The 16,018-nt window shown below is 41.5% G+C and overlaps 1 protein-coding gene across 9 annotated transcripts in view; it reads right to left on the minus strand.

The window, feature by feature from the left end:
• RNF220 (ring finger protein 220) overlaps positions 1-16,018 on the minus strand; it is a 341,456-nt gene that overhangs the window by 305,605 nt on the left and 19,833 nt on the right. For 8 of the 9 annotated variants that reach the window (XM_083619867.1, XM_083619869.1, XM_083619871.1 and 5 more), the window contains one exon: positions 8,599-9,340. In XM_083619867.1, coding sequence (XP_083475993.1) covers positions 8,599-9,223 — 625 coding nt within the window. In that variant the 5' untranslated portion in view covers positions 9,224-9,340. Of the gene's footprint in view, positions 1-8,598; positions 9,341-10,777; positions 14,666-16,018 lie in introns of those variants that run through there. The other variant, XM_083619872.1, reaches the window with a different exon arrangement.

Below are 16,018 nucleotides of genomic sequence, written 5' to 3' on the forward strand. Positions count from 1 at the left end.
ATGTGTACATCGTTATCACATAGATGCGCACCTCTTGCAGAAGCATACTTAGTCCTTGTCACATCATGTCCCAAATGCCCTGGGCCTTTCCCCAGCTTCAGGTTATAGGCACTGCTGCAGGTCCAATATAAAAGCAAATGTTATCTAACTCACTGTTTGCATTCCACACAAGCCATCAGCATTTGTCAAAATTCAAAATGTAGCCAGATCCTGCCACAGAAACATTTCAGTGACTACAAGGCTGGAGGAGCGGACGCTGCGAACTGTTTATTCATTTTAAAAGATCTGATAAAGATGCCAAATTAACATCATTAAACTCTTGTTGAGTAAAGTATTCAGCTCATGAAGCAGCAGCTATCAACACTAGCCCACAGCACTAGCACGGTAATTACTTCAGTATTCAGGAGGAGGAGGAGAACCGAACTTGCCGTTAACTTGAAATATGTAATTATAACAATCCACAAACTACTTACACCAGCATATTCTCAATGAAGTTCTATTGCAGTCTATAGGAATACGCCAGAGTAAGATGTTCATCGACTGAAATCTCTGTGAATTACATGTGTTACAGTGATTAGTTAAACTTAACATCCAGGGCAGATCCATCTGACACACACTTTTCTTTCACAGTAAGTACACAACTGTAATGATGCAATTTCACACTGTAGAAATGATGTCACCAGGGTTTTCAACAACAACAAATCCAGTTGTAAAACCTTCAAGTGACTTTTCTCTTCTGAATAATATGGCGAGGGCAAAGTTCATTAGCTATGATACGTACAAACATGGCAGTAGACAAAAGATTGCGAAATTTGAGGTAAAAAAAACACACCTGCTTTCCACAGGAACATTAATAGAAAAATAATAGCTTTACACCTTTTGTCTCAAAAAACCTTACAGCATGATCATGTACATATATACCAATGTAGCTCTTACTCCCAAGTAGGTGTGAACAGGATTGTGGCATTAGCAGTCTTCCTAAATAAAATGTTGCTTCATCTCTTTATTGTCTCACACTTCCTTGCACTATGTGTGCACAGCAGGGATAGCCAGCCATCGGGAGACAACTATTTAACTTAAGTCTTCTGCATACATCTGTTATTTATTTGTTATTCCTAATATTTATAAATTATACCCTGCCATGAGGCACCCAAAGCAATGTTCACATTTTAAATTCCATTTTGTTAATAGAATATAGAAAGGGGTTGCTATATTAAGAAACCGTATCATGATTGTTTTCTTATTACTGAATGGAAGCTATTACCAAAGAGTGGACTATCCATGGCTCACTATGAGCAGACCTCAGATGCTCGTGGTACTAAAATTCACCAAACCCACCTGACAAGCCACTGCACACAAACAGTTCACTATGCAGAGCATTTCAAAGTGGTATCTATGCGGCAACCATAATATGCAAACAGCCCCTCATTTATGGATAGAATAGTGCTCTGCTAGCTATCTGAGTCTTTACAGATTTTTTATAATGTGAATCCATAATGATACAGCAACTATATCTAATCCACTACCAGTAACATTATATTTTGTGTTCACTTAAGAGATGATCAAGTATGGTTCTGCTGTTCTTTGTTTGTGTTTTCAAGTGGGTCTGGAAACTGCGACACTTACCACTAAGAATGTCATCAGCTCTGTCCAATAAGTATCAAGCAATCCCGCAATCCCATTTCACATAAAATTCACCATTGCCGTAGATACACTACATGAGGAGAGCAGGACGCTTTCCCTGTGACAAAACTGCATTTAAATGCTGGCGAAATGTGATATCCCCGCAACAGAAATGCTTCCTTGAGGAAAGGTACCTAGTCACCCTGCAACGATTAAGTAACAAGTGTGCATTTACTGCATTGTTAACTGATCTTCTCAAAAGGATCTCTGTTTTATTTATTTTAACTAAATTTTACACAGATTTTATAGTATTACATTTACCAATAGTCTTTAGGGATAAATGAATCGAGAGAAAACCTTGTAATTACCATGGATGTTTGCTTAAGGTGACAGAGGCTGCAATCCTATACTGGCTTAATTTGGGAGTAAGGCCCACTGGCCAATGGGGTTTACTTCTGAATAGACTGTGCTGCAAAATGTACATGCTACTAAATAAAAATATTAGTACAGTACAAAGCAGGAAGAGGGTTCCAAGATGAACGGCTTCCATGTCATTCACTTGCTCGTTTTATTTTAATAGCAGTAGCTAAGTGTAGATTCAAACATATAGCTGAAGAGATATATTCTGTACTGCAGCCAAATATTTGTTTATTGGTATAAATACCTGTTTGAATGCTCTTAAATTTCAGGGGCAAACGGCACAATCATAGCCTACGACAAAATCTGCAGTTTGAAATAATATTTTAAAAATAAATAAAACCATCTCATCACCACAATACAATTTGCTACCTGAGGCAAAAAAATCAAAATAGTTCCCTCTCCTCACCATCAACTGAGAAGTTTGCTGCACTGTACTAAAAAAACTGCTGTCTGAGGCAAGTCGCCCACTGTACCTAACTGCAGGGCTGACTCGGCTGACCAGCGCTCGAGGTCATCAGTTCTTCTTTTATACTTAAAAGAAACTGTGGCATTAAAGATTACACAAAAAGCACAAGCCTCAAAAATCAGCACAGGTTATCCCTCACTTCCAGTGCTCCATAATCCAAAAAAGAAATTTTCTTTCTATATACTGTATATATATTTTAAAAATATTCTTCTAACAGAAAACTCTGTCAAGTTCAGCATTTAATCAAATCTCTACAGGATTCAACCACCAGATTTGGGGGCATGTTTTTAGGATTGGTGAAAAGGGTTGGATTTGTTCATGAAGCAAAATAGATTAAGAGTTCACCCTGCCCATAGATAATAAATCCATAAGCGTTCATGCAAATACAAACATGAACACACAGTGGAAAGAAGGACAATAAACATTTAGTGCCCATATGTGCCCCCTTCCCAGTTGTGGATAGATAAACACAACATTTATATCTTGCTCAGTGCTCCTTGGAGTCACAGTTACAAGCCCTCAGAGTTCCCCATAAAACAGCAACAAGCAGGAGTCCAAAAGGAAGACGAAGGAAAAGCTAAATCACTAACATTTCCCAACAAATGAGAAATCTGGCCGGGTGGTAGAGACTGTGTGGGGAAACATTTGAGAGGCTCAAACAACCCCAGCCCTCCCCCACAAATGATCAATTAAAAGCCGTCCTTCTGCCAAGAGCCAGGCAAAGACGGGCAAGCGACTGCCGCAAAGAAAACGCTTGTCCCGATCGGTTCTGCATGACAATTGACGGGAAGGGGCAGGCAGCAAGGCCCATCCTCTCACCATGGTGATTAGGCATTCCAAGTGTGCAAGATAGCCCTAGCTAACATAAAGAGAAAGAGAAGCTGGAGACCAGCGGATGCGAGCCAGGGCCAGATGGTCCTGCAGCCGGCAGAACTGGAGCAGCTCACACGCAGCTCTCCGCCACTTTAACGGCCCAAACATTTCTTTATTCCAACAATACAACTAAAAGAGACGGACATGACAAGGAGTCACGGCAACAGTTTGCTGAGGGGGAGAAAGGGAAAGCTGAAGCCAAAATGCAGAAATAAAGGTGTAGGAAAGAGGTTGGCTGTGGGCTCCACTGAAGTCTGAGGTATGACAAACCAGTACATATCTGGAACAATTCTACTGAAATCCAGTACAAATCGGGAACGATGCTACTGAAATCCATGAGTTTTAACTGGCATAACTGACATCAAAAGCTGACCTGTCAGGACGGTCTTTTCTGTATTCACAATCCAGTTTTCACTCATTTAAAACTCACCTGTAGTATCCTCCCTCACACAAACATGCACACACAAAACTCTTTAGAAACATAGCTTTTTTCACTATGTTCGAAAGTAATCCTAATCCCAAATAGCTATTCACAACATGGTTTTCCTTCTAGCTCCTAATTTAATGTAGTTAAAATATTTCATAGGAAAAGCTTGAAGATATAGCAGTATATAGCAGTAAACAAACAAATAAAAAACCCAATCAAACATCATGTCTACAAATTGCACATGGAATAATTAGAATGCATATCCCTCCCTTAGTATAGGCCCTAGTATGCAAACAGCTGGACAACACGTGCTCTGCTGAAGGAGCCACAGCTGAAGCGAAACTTGAGTTCGTTGCATAATATGCTAAAAGAAAAGAAAAACCAGGAATTGATATATTATTATTAATTCCTGTTTGGCATTTAAACAGAACAGTGCTTTGATTTGCTCTCAGATGTTTCCATTCATTAGTTTCAAAGCTACAAGTTACTGAAGTGATTTTCAAAAGCCGCCCAAACAAGAAGTTCACTCCCTACTGTGACGCAAAATTGTGAGAAAATAATGAAGTATGAAGAAGTCGATGGTGCCTTATTCCCTGTCCTGCTCTCCTGGATTGGCCATTTGTTTACATGCTTCATTCCAGGGGCACTTGGTACTAAATTGCTAGAAAGAACCAAAGAGCCAAGAAGAGGCTCTGGAAATATGATTCTTCAAACTAAAGAGAGAGAAAGAACTATGTTCCATATTATGTGGAAAGCAAGGTCCAGAAATATTCTTCTGCAACAGGCTAAACTTTGAAATAGCTGTAATAAAGAATAAAAGTGACTCAAACAGAAATAAGCATCATTTGTAGACTCAAACTTAAGGGCAGAGATTGCAAGTAACTCTAGGGATACAGGAGATAATGCATTCTGGAGTTCCCCAAAATGAACAGAGGGAAGGGAACTGCAACAACCAAGTGGTTTTGCTCAGCAGAAAAAAAAATTGTTCTGCATGATCCAGGTGCTGCTGCGGACCTTTCTGCCAGTTCCCCCTGCTGAGAGGAAACACTGCGGCAACTAGTCTGTGGGGAGCAGTCAGGACAATTTATTTTAGAAGCCAAAGAATAAAGAGGGTTTTTAAAAGGAGAGTTATAGATATCTGTCACACAGGGATACGTTTATATCCACTCCAGCTGGAAACTTCCACACTAATGTGGACACGTTTGTCTGAAGAACCCCATGGCATGTGTCTGTAGATGCCTGTGCAACACAAATGCAATGTAAGCAGTGTTCCATAAATGTCATTAGCATGCTCAATGAACATCTAAACATAGCCACCTGGACAAAACATTTGCCTTAACAAACCCTCCTAGGATCATGCCCAACTCCTGGAGACTCCAACTTTCCTGGAACCATAGGGATCCAGAGGAAAGAAGTGGATTTGCTAAGGTACTGCGGACCTCTCTCTCCAGGAAGCGGATTGCAAAATAATAATTAGCAAAAATATGTTAAAGGCATATGATGCACTCGTTAACTTCTGCCATTGACTTGGGGTACAATTGTGCACTGGTAAAGTGCTGAATCCAAACTGAAATCTGAAGTTGAACCCCGTAAACTAGGCTATTTCGTGAAACCTCAGAACATATTCTGGAGCCAGAACCCAAAACTCTATTATACCAAAGTAAATCCTAAACGACTTTCAAGAGGGTATGAGAATCAATCCAAATTTACAACACTAATTAACAGAGATAAGAATGTAGCCTCATGGGAATATAAATACGCAAGTATCACTTAGTATCTAATTAATGCAATGAGATTCCCACATTTATATCTCTACAAAGCCACACATTTCCTTCATCAAGCCCTGTTATTTATATTGTAGAACACCTTGGACAGCATTGTCTTTAGGTGTTTTTTTAATCAAACAAACAAAAAAACCACACCCTACAAACCCACTGTGTAGCATTCCCCTTCTTAAAATCAAATGAACCAGTTAGTGAGAAATCCAACTTTGAAATTACAAGACACAAACAAAAAATGGAATTTAGTCTGTTGGTGGCGGCACAAGGAACGTTATGTGTTGCAATTAAAGTTATTCACCCGTCATGTGGTATGATTCCATTGCAGTATTTGGGAGAATACAAATAAACAGTACAGTCCGGCAATTCTGTAGGGTGTCTATTGGAGGCATAAAGGGTTTGCTGATCTGATGGCTTTTACTACCTCCATCAATACACTTTTGCCGACCAGCCTGTCTATACAACCATTTATCTGCAATGTATGTTAGGGTGGTGGTGAAAAGAATCCTTGTTTCACAGGAAAGGTTTGTATATACTGTTTGCGCAAGAAAACGGAGACAGCTTTTTAGGGGCCAATGACCAGGTATTTATAAAAGCCATAAGGACACATTTACATACATGCAAATATCTCTAATTTTGTTCCGAGCTGTGGTGTCACCAGAAAGCTATTTCAGCCCTCAGACACATTCTATCAGCTATCAACAAAGAACCTTTCATACATGGAACATACACCCCACTCTTCTCCAAAATACTGAAATGTCCACAAATATATATCCTATGAAATAATATCTAAACATGCCAAGGGTATCTGAAGGTCGTAAGTAGCTGCAACAATGCTCTCTCGCTCACACGCATGCACGAAGTTTCAATAAAATGCCTCTAAAACCCTTGCCTGTTAAAATAAAGTTTTAACTAGATGAGAGGCAATATTCGGGACTAGAGCTAAACCTGGTCAGTCTCCATTAATATGCACTTTACCTAGCCTATTGGGTAGAAAGTCGTTTTTTGTTTTGCTCCCACGAGAGCTTTATAAATTCAAAATAATTTATATGTTTTTTATGGCAACAAACGGATAATCAAGGAAGAAAAACGTTCTGTATCTTGACACATTTCAAACCATCTGCACAGATTTTATTCCAACTTTCAATGTGTGTTTCTAAAACTTCCTCCTTAAGCCCTCCCCACCCCTGCCCCCATCCCCGTTAGATGGCATATTTTAATGAGGTTCATCTATTTACTATCTGGGAATTCATCAGTACTCCTACCAACAAAGTCAGTGAAAGGAAGATACGTCCTTTCTGAACAGAGGAAGATAGACAATGTGTGTGAGTACATGTAAACACAGATGTGCCCACCGTCATATCCTCTCTCTAAATATTATCAAATTATTAATATAAGGTATTTTATACTAGTTTTTGACAGGAGGTTAGCAACATGCAATCTTCAATATGCTCTAGACATATTGAATTGGCAAGCCAGCTTTTTACACTATTTTTATCTTCCAGTGTGCATGATCTGAGTGAGTTTTATATTCATATGGAGTTTATACATATAATTGGGAACACGATACATCTCTCCTTTCCTCCTTTTATTAATGTTTTCCCTACTTCACACACACACACACACACACACACACACACACACACACTCTTAGCTGTTGCAAACAGGTATCAAAGACCAAAAAGCACATGCAAGTAGTTCTTCTCACACAGCTTAAGCCGCTCTAGGGCAAAAGAGAGCACACACGTCTGTAGTGCAACATGTAGCTTCTGTCTTCAAGAGGGAATCATTCCACACTTACAAACGTTGACATAAAAGACACACTCATGGCATATTTCAAAACCAAAGAGCGATGGATTTACAAGGCAGGTTGATTTTATGGTGACTTTTATTGACAAGGTACGCAGGCTTTCGGCAGATGCCTCGTAGCACTGGGAAGTTAACACAGTGCCTAATTCAAGGAGACAGCCCGAGGAAGCAGCACCGACAGGGGAGAGAGCGCAACAACGTCTCTATTACTCTCCTCGGCATCATAAAGGAGCAGAAGAAAAATGGTATCCAAGGGGTAACTGGGAAGCTACGTAGAAGTTTTTTTAAAAAAAATAAATAAATTGCTGATTCTTCCATGGAAAATAAGCGGGAGGAAAATAAGCGGGAGGGGGCAAGGTCCCACAAAAACGAACAAAAGGGGGGGGGGAATCCCAGCTCAACATCTAAGCTGTGCGTTTGAATTTGGAGCGGACCATCATAAGCCAAATACTGCCTTATCTTCCACTTCTTAGGTGGGGAGCTCATGGCACTTAATGACCAAGGGGGTGAGCTGTGAGAGAGGAATGCTGCAACAGGCATTGCTCCCCAAACAAATACTACGCAGGCTGGCTTCAGCTTGGCTCCCGGCCTGCAAAAAATAATACCACTTCTGAATTTGAAGAAGGAACTGCAGGAAACATCTCTGCCCATTTAAGAGATATTGGGGCAGGGTGATCTCCTCGCCTAGAGCATCACCAGCTCTCTTTCTTTCTCCGCTTTGATGAAAGGGCTTAAGTTAGCTTACGCTAAACATCCAATAATAATGCCTTTACACTGATCAGGGGAGCAAATAATGGTGCACTGATTACAACCGGAGACAAATATGTGAGGGAAAGGGTTGGGGCGGGAGGGAGGGAAAGGAGTTCAACAAGACAGTAGGGCAACAATCATGGAATAGGCAAGTGGTCTGGAACAAATGTTCCTCCGTAACTACAGGGCGACAACCTCCAATGCATTCACAACATAGAGATTCCCTCCCATTTCTGGAATGTTGGTCATTTTTCTGTGACTCAGCATCCCGATCTAGTATGAGAATAACTGCTTCCTTGCATAGATTCCCTTCAATCCCCCTCCCTCTTTAACCCAACATCATATGTTTAAAGAAAAAAACAGGAGCACAAGTATTATGACACCTCCTAGCATTGCAAAACACAGCTGTTGAACATTTTTCTGCCCCAGCTAAGCAAAGTTGAGGTACTTACATCTATCATTTCGGTCCTCGGGACTGGATGAGGTCTCCCGGTCCGAAATGAGGCCAGAGACAGCGAAGATCTTTTTCCCCGTGTCATCGACTTTGAGGGAGCCGGGGGAGCCAGATGGGAGCTGGGCTCCAAACTCATACTCCTTGCCATCAGCGTCTGAGAAGCGAAGGTGGGGAGAGTCAGTGTCATGGCAGTTCTTCAGACGCTTGGCAGGTGTAAAAGCTGACTGGTAACTCTCCCTGTCCTCAGTGGAGGCAAAGGGACGGAAGGCCCCAACGCCACTGTGGTTCAGCATGCTGATTGGGGTGCAGTCCAGATTGGGGGGAGCAAACTGGGGGTGCAGATGCAGCAAGGAAGGTGGAAAATCACGGTTGGTGAATGCTCCTGGCACACCACCTTGTCGGTGATACATGGAGGCAAAAGTATAGGAGCCATTAGTGAACGGGATGTGCACATCCTTGTCCACCGATACTGGAACACCAAAGGGCCTTGGCTGCTGGCAAGGGATGGAAGCATCGCGGCTTGCTTCAGCGGTAGAAGCGAGAACCATCAGGGCTGGAGATGCCAGAGGATTGGGAAGGTAGGAGGAGTTTTCCATCTTGAAGGCTGCCCGGTGTAAGTCCATCGGAGTCTCTTTCCTTGACAGGGCCGCAAGGAAAATGGTCTTCCCTGGATGGAAAACAAAGCAACGTCTGGGTGTAGAGCTGGGGGGTCTCACTGGGGCTTCATCACTGTTCCAAAGCTGTGGAGAAAAAGATGGGAAAGGGGGAGGAAATAGTTAATTGCCATTCAGTCCTGGACAGTTACCTATCATGAATGCAACAAGAAAATTGTATGAGCAAAGAACCAAACCTCCATGTGTTCTCTTTCAGGAAAGTTCACAAATAACTAGAAGGGTCTCTAACTCCCTCTAAGGGTGTGTCAGCACAAGTCTTTCTCAGTCTTTCTCCTGCTACCAGCTTTAGCACCAAACTTTGAAGTCAATAGAAGATCCCCACTAAAAGTAGATAAAATGGGGCACTTTTCCACACACCAACACTACTCTGTGGTTCATGCAGGTAGTGCATCTTGCTCTGACCTCACCTTCTGCTGTAAGAAGGGCAAGAAACTAGTGCACGTTCAGATTAAGGAATGAGTGGTTTGTGGGGACTGACTGCTCTGAATAAGGGCTATATGGGATGAAAACAATCTTTAATGAGCAAATGAAAGGCAAATGACCTGACTCCTTACAGACAAAAATACGGGGGGGGGGGGGAATTGGACTGTGGAAATCAGTGGTGGCAATTTTAAGTTATTATGTTTAAAGAAAGTAATTACTATTTTAAAAATCTGGTAAGTTATTCACAATTTACAAACAAGCATTTCTGCATATATCTGCACAGCCCATTAAGAAAAAAATAATGTAGAAACCGTATCTGTTTTGTGTTGTAGAGGCCCCATGTGAATATCTACCTGTGCAGATATACATACAAGTTATTGATTTCACTTTATATTCAATGGTGCATGTGGGCATAAACATGCCTCTCTTATACATTTCTCTGAATTGTTCCATGTGGTGTTTGTGTGCTTTTAGGAAAGCAGCAGCAACTTCATCAATAAAGTGCTTGGCGTCTCTGACAATATTTAAAATCATAATGGGAGCCAGTGCCATATGATCTCTTGCAAGCATCTGCCTTTTAGGTTGAGGACAGCACAAAACGGATCAGTAATTTTACTTCCTAATGCGCTCACGCTTAAGTAGATTTGTAAACTGTCCTGGATATGCCATTAGCATTTAGAGAAAAATGTTAACAAAACGTCCAGGCTTGCTTTTCCTTGAAATTACTTACAAATTCTAAGTAACCTATTATCCCCACTCGCAACGTATCAGTACAGATATTTACATTTACATGTAAGTATAAATAATAACATTAACTTTCCCTCTAACCCTTTTTAGAGTTGAAATCAAAATCACGTTCTCTCCTCTTCAACCTAGAATCCACCCCCCTCCACTTTTTAAGCTTCCACTGCCAACCATTCAGAATGCCACAATGCACTTGAATGTAAGAGAACTGTTACTTTAAAACAATGTGCTAGCCTTGCGGCACTCAAAAGGCCACAAAAAAATCATATAATAAAAAAGCTGTTACAAAATGTGCCTGTTAGATCCAGAAGGTCAGACATAGCAAATAAAACTTACTGAAAGAGTCTCTTTTCTAATGGAGTGGCTTTTGTATTCTGTGAATGAGCAAGGCTAGGTTAACAAACTCTGTGGAATCCTGACTGCGCCTTTCATGCTGTCCAGCAGTAACATTTCCTTTTCTCCCATTCTGTATCCAGACGCCCAGTGACTGTTATTAAGTGTGAAGATGAGAGGGCATCATCTCGCCTCTTCCTCATTTGGCTCCCTTCCTGATACAGATCAGGGCTAAATCAGCAGATTATAGATCTCACATTAACAAAGTTTTGGTCGCTTCCAAATTTTAAATAACTTTCCGTCAAGTACTAGCCATGGACAGAAAGATGCCACGGAGAATCTGGTCGGCCTTCTTTCGGAGTTACCTTCTGCACTGTTTTCTGCATAGCTGATTTGTCACAGAAAAGCAAGCAAACAAATTTAAAACAAAAAACTGCAATAATAGGTGAAGGTGAAGCAGGGGCTAGGAGACCTGAATGCTCATTTTCAATTATTTTTAAAGGGAGGGGAACACCCTACCCAGATAAATACATAAATACACTATTAATATCTGAATTGACCCATGGGACTGAGGGAAAACCATAGCCTTTCTAGGATTTAAATAAACGAGGGGGGGTGAGAGCACACTACTAATGCCTCTGTGCCTGCTTTTCTATTTTTACTTCCACTGTCACCTCATTACGTTAAATGTATTTCATAAATTAGTAATCTGGAAGCCACACTTGACACTCCTTGTAGAATACTGTGAATCACTCCAATCGCCCTATTCGTTCGCAAACTTCATTACATAGAGAATAAATCAACATATTACGATATTGCACCAAGCCAAGTTTATTTTTTTTAAAAACCCTCCTGCATCCTTTTCTCCCCCATTTTCTCCTTGTCTCTTACCTTCTTTTCCACCATCTCTTTGCCCCACACGATTATCCCCTATCACCACCATCATTAGGAGCATGTACAGATGAGGCTGCGGCAAGGCCAGTCATTATGAAAATCTATAGATAATACACTCCCAATGTCAAAATGTCATTGGTTTTTAAATATGGAACCCAAAATAAGAAAACTAACTGACCTGCTTAATTAAAAAAATATGGATTGCAGGATAACCAGCCTGATGAAACATTTGGGTGACTGGAAGGGAGCGGGCACAGCCAAAGTAAGTAACTGTTACTTTTCTGCCTCTATGCTGATTTTTTTAATTTAGCACCCTGTGCAAATCCAGATTAAAATAACTCCAGCTATTGATCCAAGCAGTGGAATTGACATTAATTTTAGTTCACTTCTCACTTTGCAAAGGGATCAATAGGAAGTAATAACAGCTGACATCCTCGCTGAAAGGAAGAGAAAAGACGGTCTAGCGACAGAAATCGAAAAGCAACCAAATAAATCAGCAGATACTTTTCCATGGCATCAGACAAACTCCAAACAGATTGCAAAAAGTCTTTGTTAAATTAACTAAACAAGGAGTGGAGGAGGCCATGGGGGTGGAGATAAATCTATGAAGCTACATAAACTGTCCACTGGGTATCCGAGTTAGATCAGCACACAAATAATAATAATAATAATAATTTTTAAAAATTGCTTACTTATATTTTCAAAATCACCACTTGGCTTTAGGGATAAGCATGATTCCTTGCAAGAACACCCGTCATTTGCACCGCTTACTTAAATGCAAAGTGAAGCGGCAAGACCAAGAGAATCCCAATTAAAAGCTTCAGCCTTTATTCATAACAAAAACAAACAAACCCACAACTTAGAACAAAATCTAACATGTTATGCACAGCTTAGGTTTTGGTTCCTCTGTTTAATAATTATTATAATGTTATTTTTAATTACCCCAGAGGAGAACTACTAAAATGAAGAGAGGCTAAGATAATGCAGAATTCACCATGCATCCTTCTAGCCATCATGCAAGTGGATAAACAGAGTTGGTCACAAGCTGCAGGTGGAAAAACTCATTTGCTAATTAATATAAATTTTATATTAATATACAGAACCCAGAAAAGAAAGGCAGAGTTTCTGTGTAAAAAATTACTTTTCCATTCTTAATTAAAACATATAAACCACACATCCCGTACTACTAAAACAGGTTGCATTTTTGTGATCCTCCTGCTATTTCCCAATTCCAATATATAAAATAACGGAATAAAAAAAAAATTCCCTGCAGTTTGCGGAGAGAAAGAAATAACTTTTTCTTTAAGAGTTCAAGCTGTTACGAAAGAACAGAGAGTTGGAAACTACAGGTTTGAGCTCTTGTTACTTTGTAATCACATAATTTTAGAAGCAGGAATTTGGAGATTTATTCCTACTGAGAAAATCCTGATAATATAAAACAAAACTATCCCAGCTGTTGGGGGGAATTAAAGTGTGCAACTGGATTATCTATTCAAACTAAACTGGATTTCCTCCTAATAAATGAAAACAAATGCAAGATTGAGGACAAGAACAAGCAGGAGATCCCAGTGTTGAATTAAGAAAATCTATAGGTCTGTATTCCTTGTCACTAAACATCAGGATGGTTTTGGAATTTTGAGTGTCCAAACTAGATTATGAGACGGTGGCCGGGATAGGGGGCGAGGCGGAATAAGGGCACTGCCTTTTCGGCGTCCAAAATGCCAGTTCGGAAAGTACGAAGATCTATTCACATTTTATGAAACCGATGGTGAATCGGGCCCCTTGGCGCAACAACAAAGGGGCCGCCTCGCCTCTCCCCAATTCGCTTTGCGACTCCCCCCCCCCCCCCGCTTTGCAACAACAAAAAAATAACAAGGAAAATAAAATTCAAGTACGGGGACGGGCCAAGGTACTAAAACAGATAATAGATTTCCACCCTACCCCTGCAAAATGCATCCTTCTTTTGTTAAGCAAAGTAATAACTTGCAGAAGTCGAAGCCGCCAAAAGGCGTTTGTTAGCCATCGGTAAACAACACAAAGTAAGGCGGTTCTGATCTGCAAATTGTGGGGCCTTCATCTCATCCTCCAGCCCCGACCCAAAAAGGGGCACGAGATGGACGCACAACGCTTCCCCAGTTAAGCGGTCGGGGGGGGGGGAGTGTAAAATTAAACTATTCAAACTCTTTAAGTTTTCTGGTAGAGAAATAATACTTGATCGATTTGGATCTTAAAGTTCTGTTCCAGAAATCTCCAATTTCCAACAAAAGCAGAATTAATTTCATAGGAGGAGCATTAACCCGCCCTTCTCCCACTTTCTGCAGTTGCAAATCAAAACAGGTGTTTGTCCTTTTCCCGGTGCCTAAACTGAGCACGAAAAGAATTCGGTCGGCTTACTACAACTTCAAACCATGTTTTATATACACACTGTCCTCTCCACATCGGGGATATAAAAGAAAAAAGTGGGTACAGATTTCAGAAAGTGCATTGGAGAGATACAGGAATCGGAAACTAATTCCCCGCTAATACGCCCGCTCGGCCACGCCTGGTCACTTTTTTCACTGAACACCCCCGCCAAATGCTCTGCATTGACAAAAGAAAAAAAATAATAAGAATAATAACTGTGCAAAATCGGTTTCGCAACTTTGCAAAGGAATCAAATTTTTCATTCCTTCCAGGAAATATGTGCGGGGCGGGTGGAGTGGGAGCAGAGATCTATCTCCCTTCACCCCAATCTCTACAGTCTTTTCAAGACTCGTTTTCTTTTTAAAATACTAAACAAAGCTCATCAAATGTGCGGATGCCTCGTGCTGTTTGAATTTATTGCAACAATTCCTTCCCTGCACGTTTCCTGCCTGGAAGGCGAAAGCATTCAATGCAACTCCTGAACTGGACATTGCCTAATGATTTCATTGTGCCCAAGCAGATGTTTTTTATGTATTTCGATCTACAAGGTGAGGAATTATTTCCCCTTCCTTGCAACCTCTGTACTGACTTCCCTACCACGCTGCAAGCAGCGGCTGCTGTTGTTTCATTTCAAAAGCTGGCCGTTCCCCGGCTTCGGGCTGAAAATGTGAAGAAAGTTTTGCTAAGGAAGCCCAGCTAAACATGCATATTCCAATTTCCTTCCACTTCCTCTCGCCAACCGGGTTTCCAGCCGGGTTCTCTATTTGCTCGCTTGCACCGGTGTTGACCCTACAACACAACATCGCTTTTGCTATGCTATTCATTGCAGGAGAATAATTGCAAACATACAACTAACGACCAATTTTTTTAAAAATTGTTTTGCATCTCGGAGATAAAAATGCAGGCGGAGAGGGACTTTCTTTGAAGGAAGGAGAGTTGTTTGTCCGAACTTCAACCTTTCCTCCAAACTGCAAGCATTTCACGTGCGCAACCATCGCGGCAGCGAAAAGGAACTTGGGACAAAAGGAGGAGGAAAAAAAAAGGCGGAAAGTACGCCTTAATTGCGGTTATGTAATTTCTAATACTCAAAGTTCACATGTGCGTCCGCTCCGTAGTAAAACTGAAAGCTGAAGGGGGGGGGAGACGATCCTGACTCTATGCGGTGCTTTCTACGCACAGGGCAAATGCTGGATTTTTAAACATTTTGAGTTTTGTGCAAAAAATAATATCTACCTAGGTTGTGTCAGAGGAAGACTAGCAGGCTTGTCCCTTTCGACGAAGGTCCTCTGCCCACCCCCCACCCCGAGTCTTGGGTATTGTTTGGGGAAACTGCGTTATTTCAGCCAAAGACCGTGGGACACACGAAGGAAAGCCGGGAAGTATCTCCCGGGCTTGCACAGGGATCGCTTCTCTCTCCCCCCCCCCCCGCTCTTCTCTTTCTCCTTTTTAAAACTAAATGTTGTTTGCGCTAATTGGAGCCGCGCGGTTTTCGGCTGCGTTTTGCAGGCTTCTTCCCCCGGCACCTGATCCCACCCAGCCCCCTCCCCGTGTCGCCTGCTTCTCACCCCCTCCCCAGTAAAATAAACAGCAGAAGGAGGAGGAGAGTCCCGGGAACACAGCTACCCTTAAAAGGGGAGGGGGCACCATATTGATCAGATTTTTGTTGTTGTTTTTAAAAAGCACACTCATTAAGATTCCAAACCCCCCCCCCGCGTGTGCGCTTTTTCAGCATCCCCACCCCTGGACCCCGATGAGCATCTTCTTCCGTGGGAATTTTGCGCCGAGGAGCTGGGCGTGGAGAAAAAAATGGAGAGGCAAACTTGGTTCAGAAAGTTTGACTTTTCGAAACATCGGCGCCCGCATTTGCAAGAGAAGTCAAAAAGAAGAAGAAGAAGAAAGGGGGGAAAGTACGAGGGCAGAGAACTGAATCGAAACCCCGGAGATCCC

The sequence above is a fragment of the Podarcis filfolensis genome (assembly GCF_964270895.1).
Source record: "Podarcis filfolensis genome assembly, chromosome: 6".
Classification (NCBI taxonomy): domain Eukaryota; kingdom Metazoa; phylum Chordata; class Lepidosauria; order Squamata; family Lacertidae; genus Podarcis; species Podarcis filfolensis.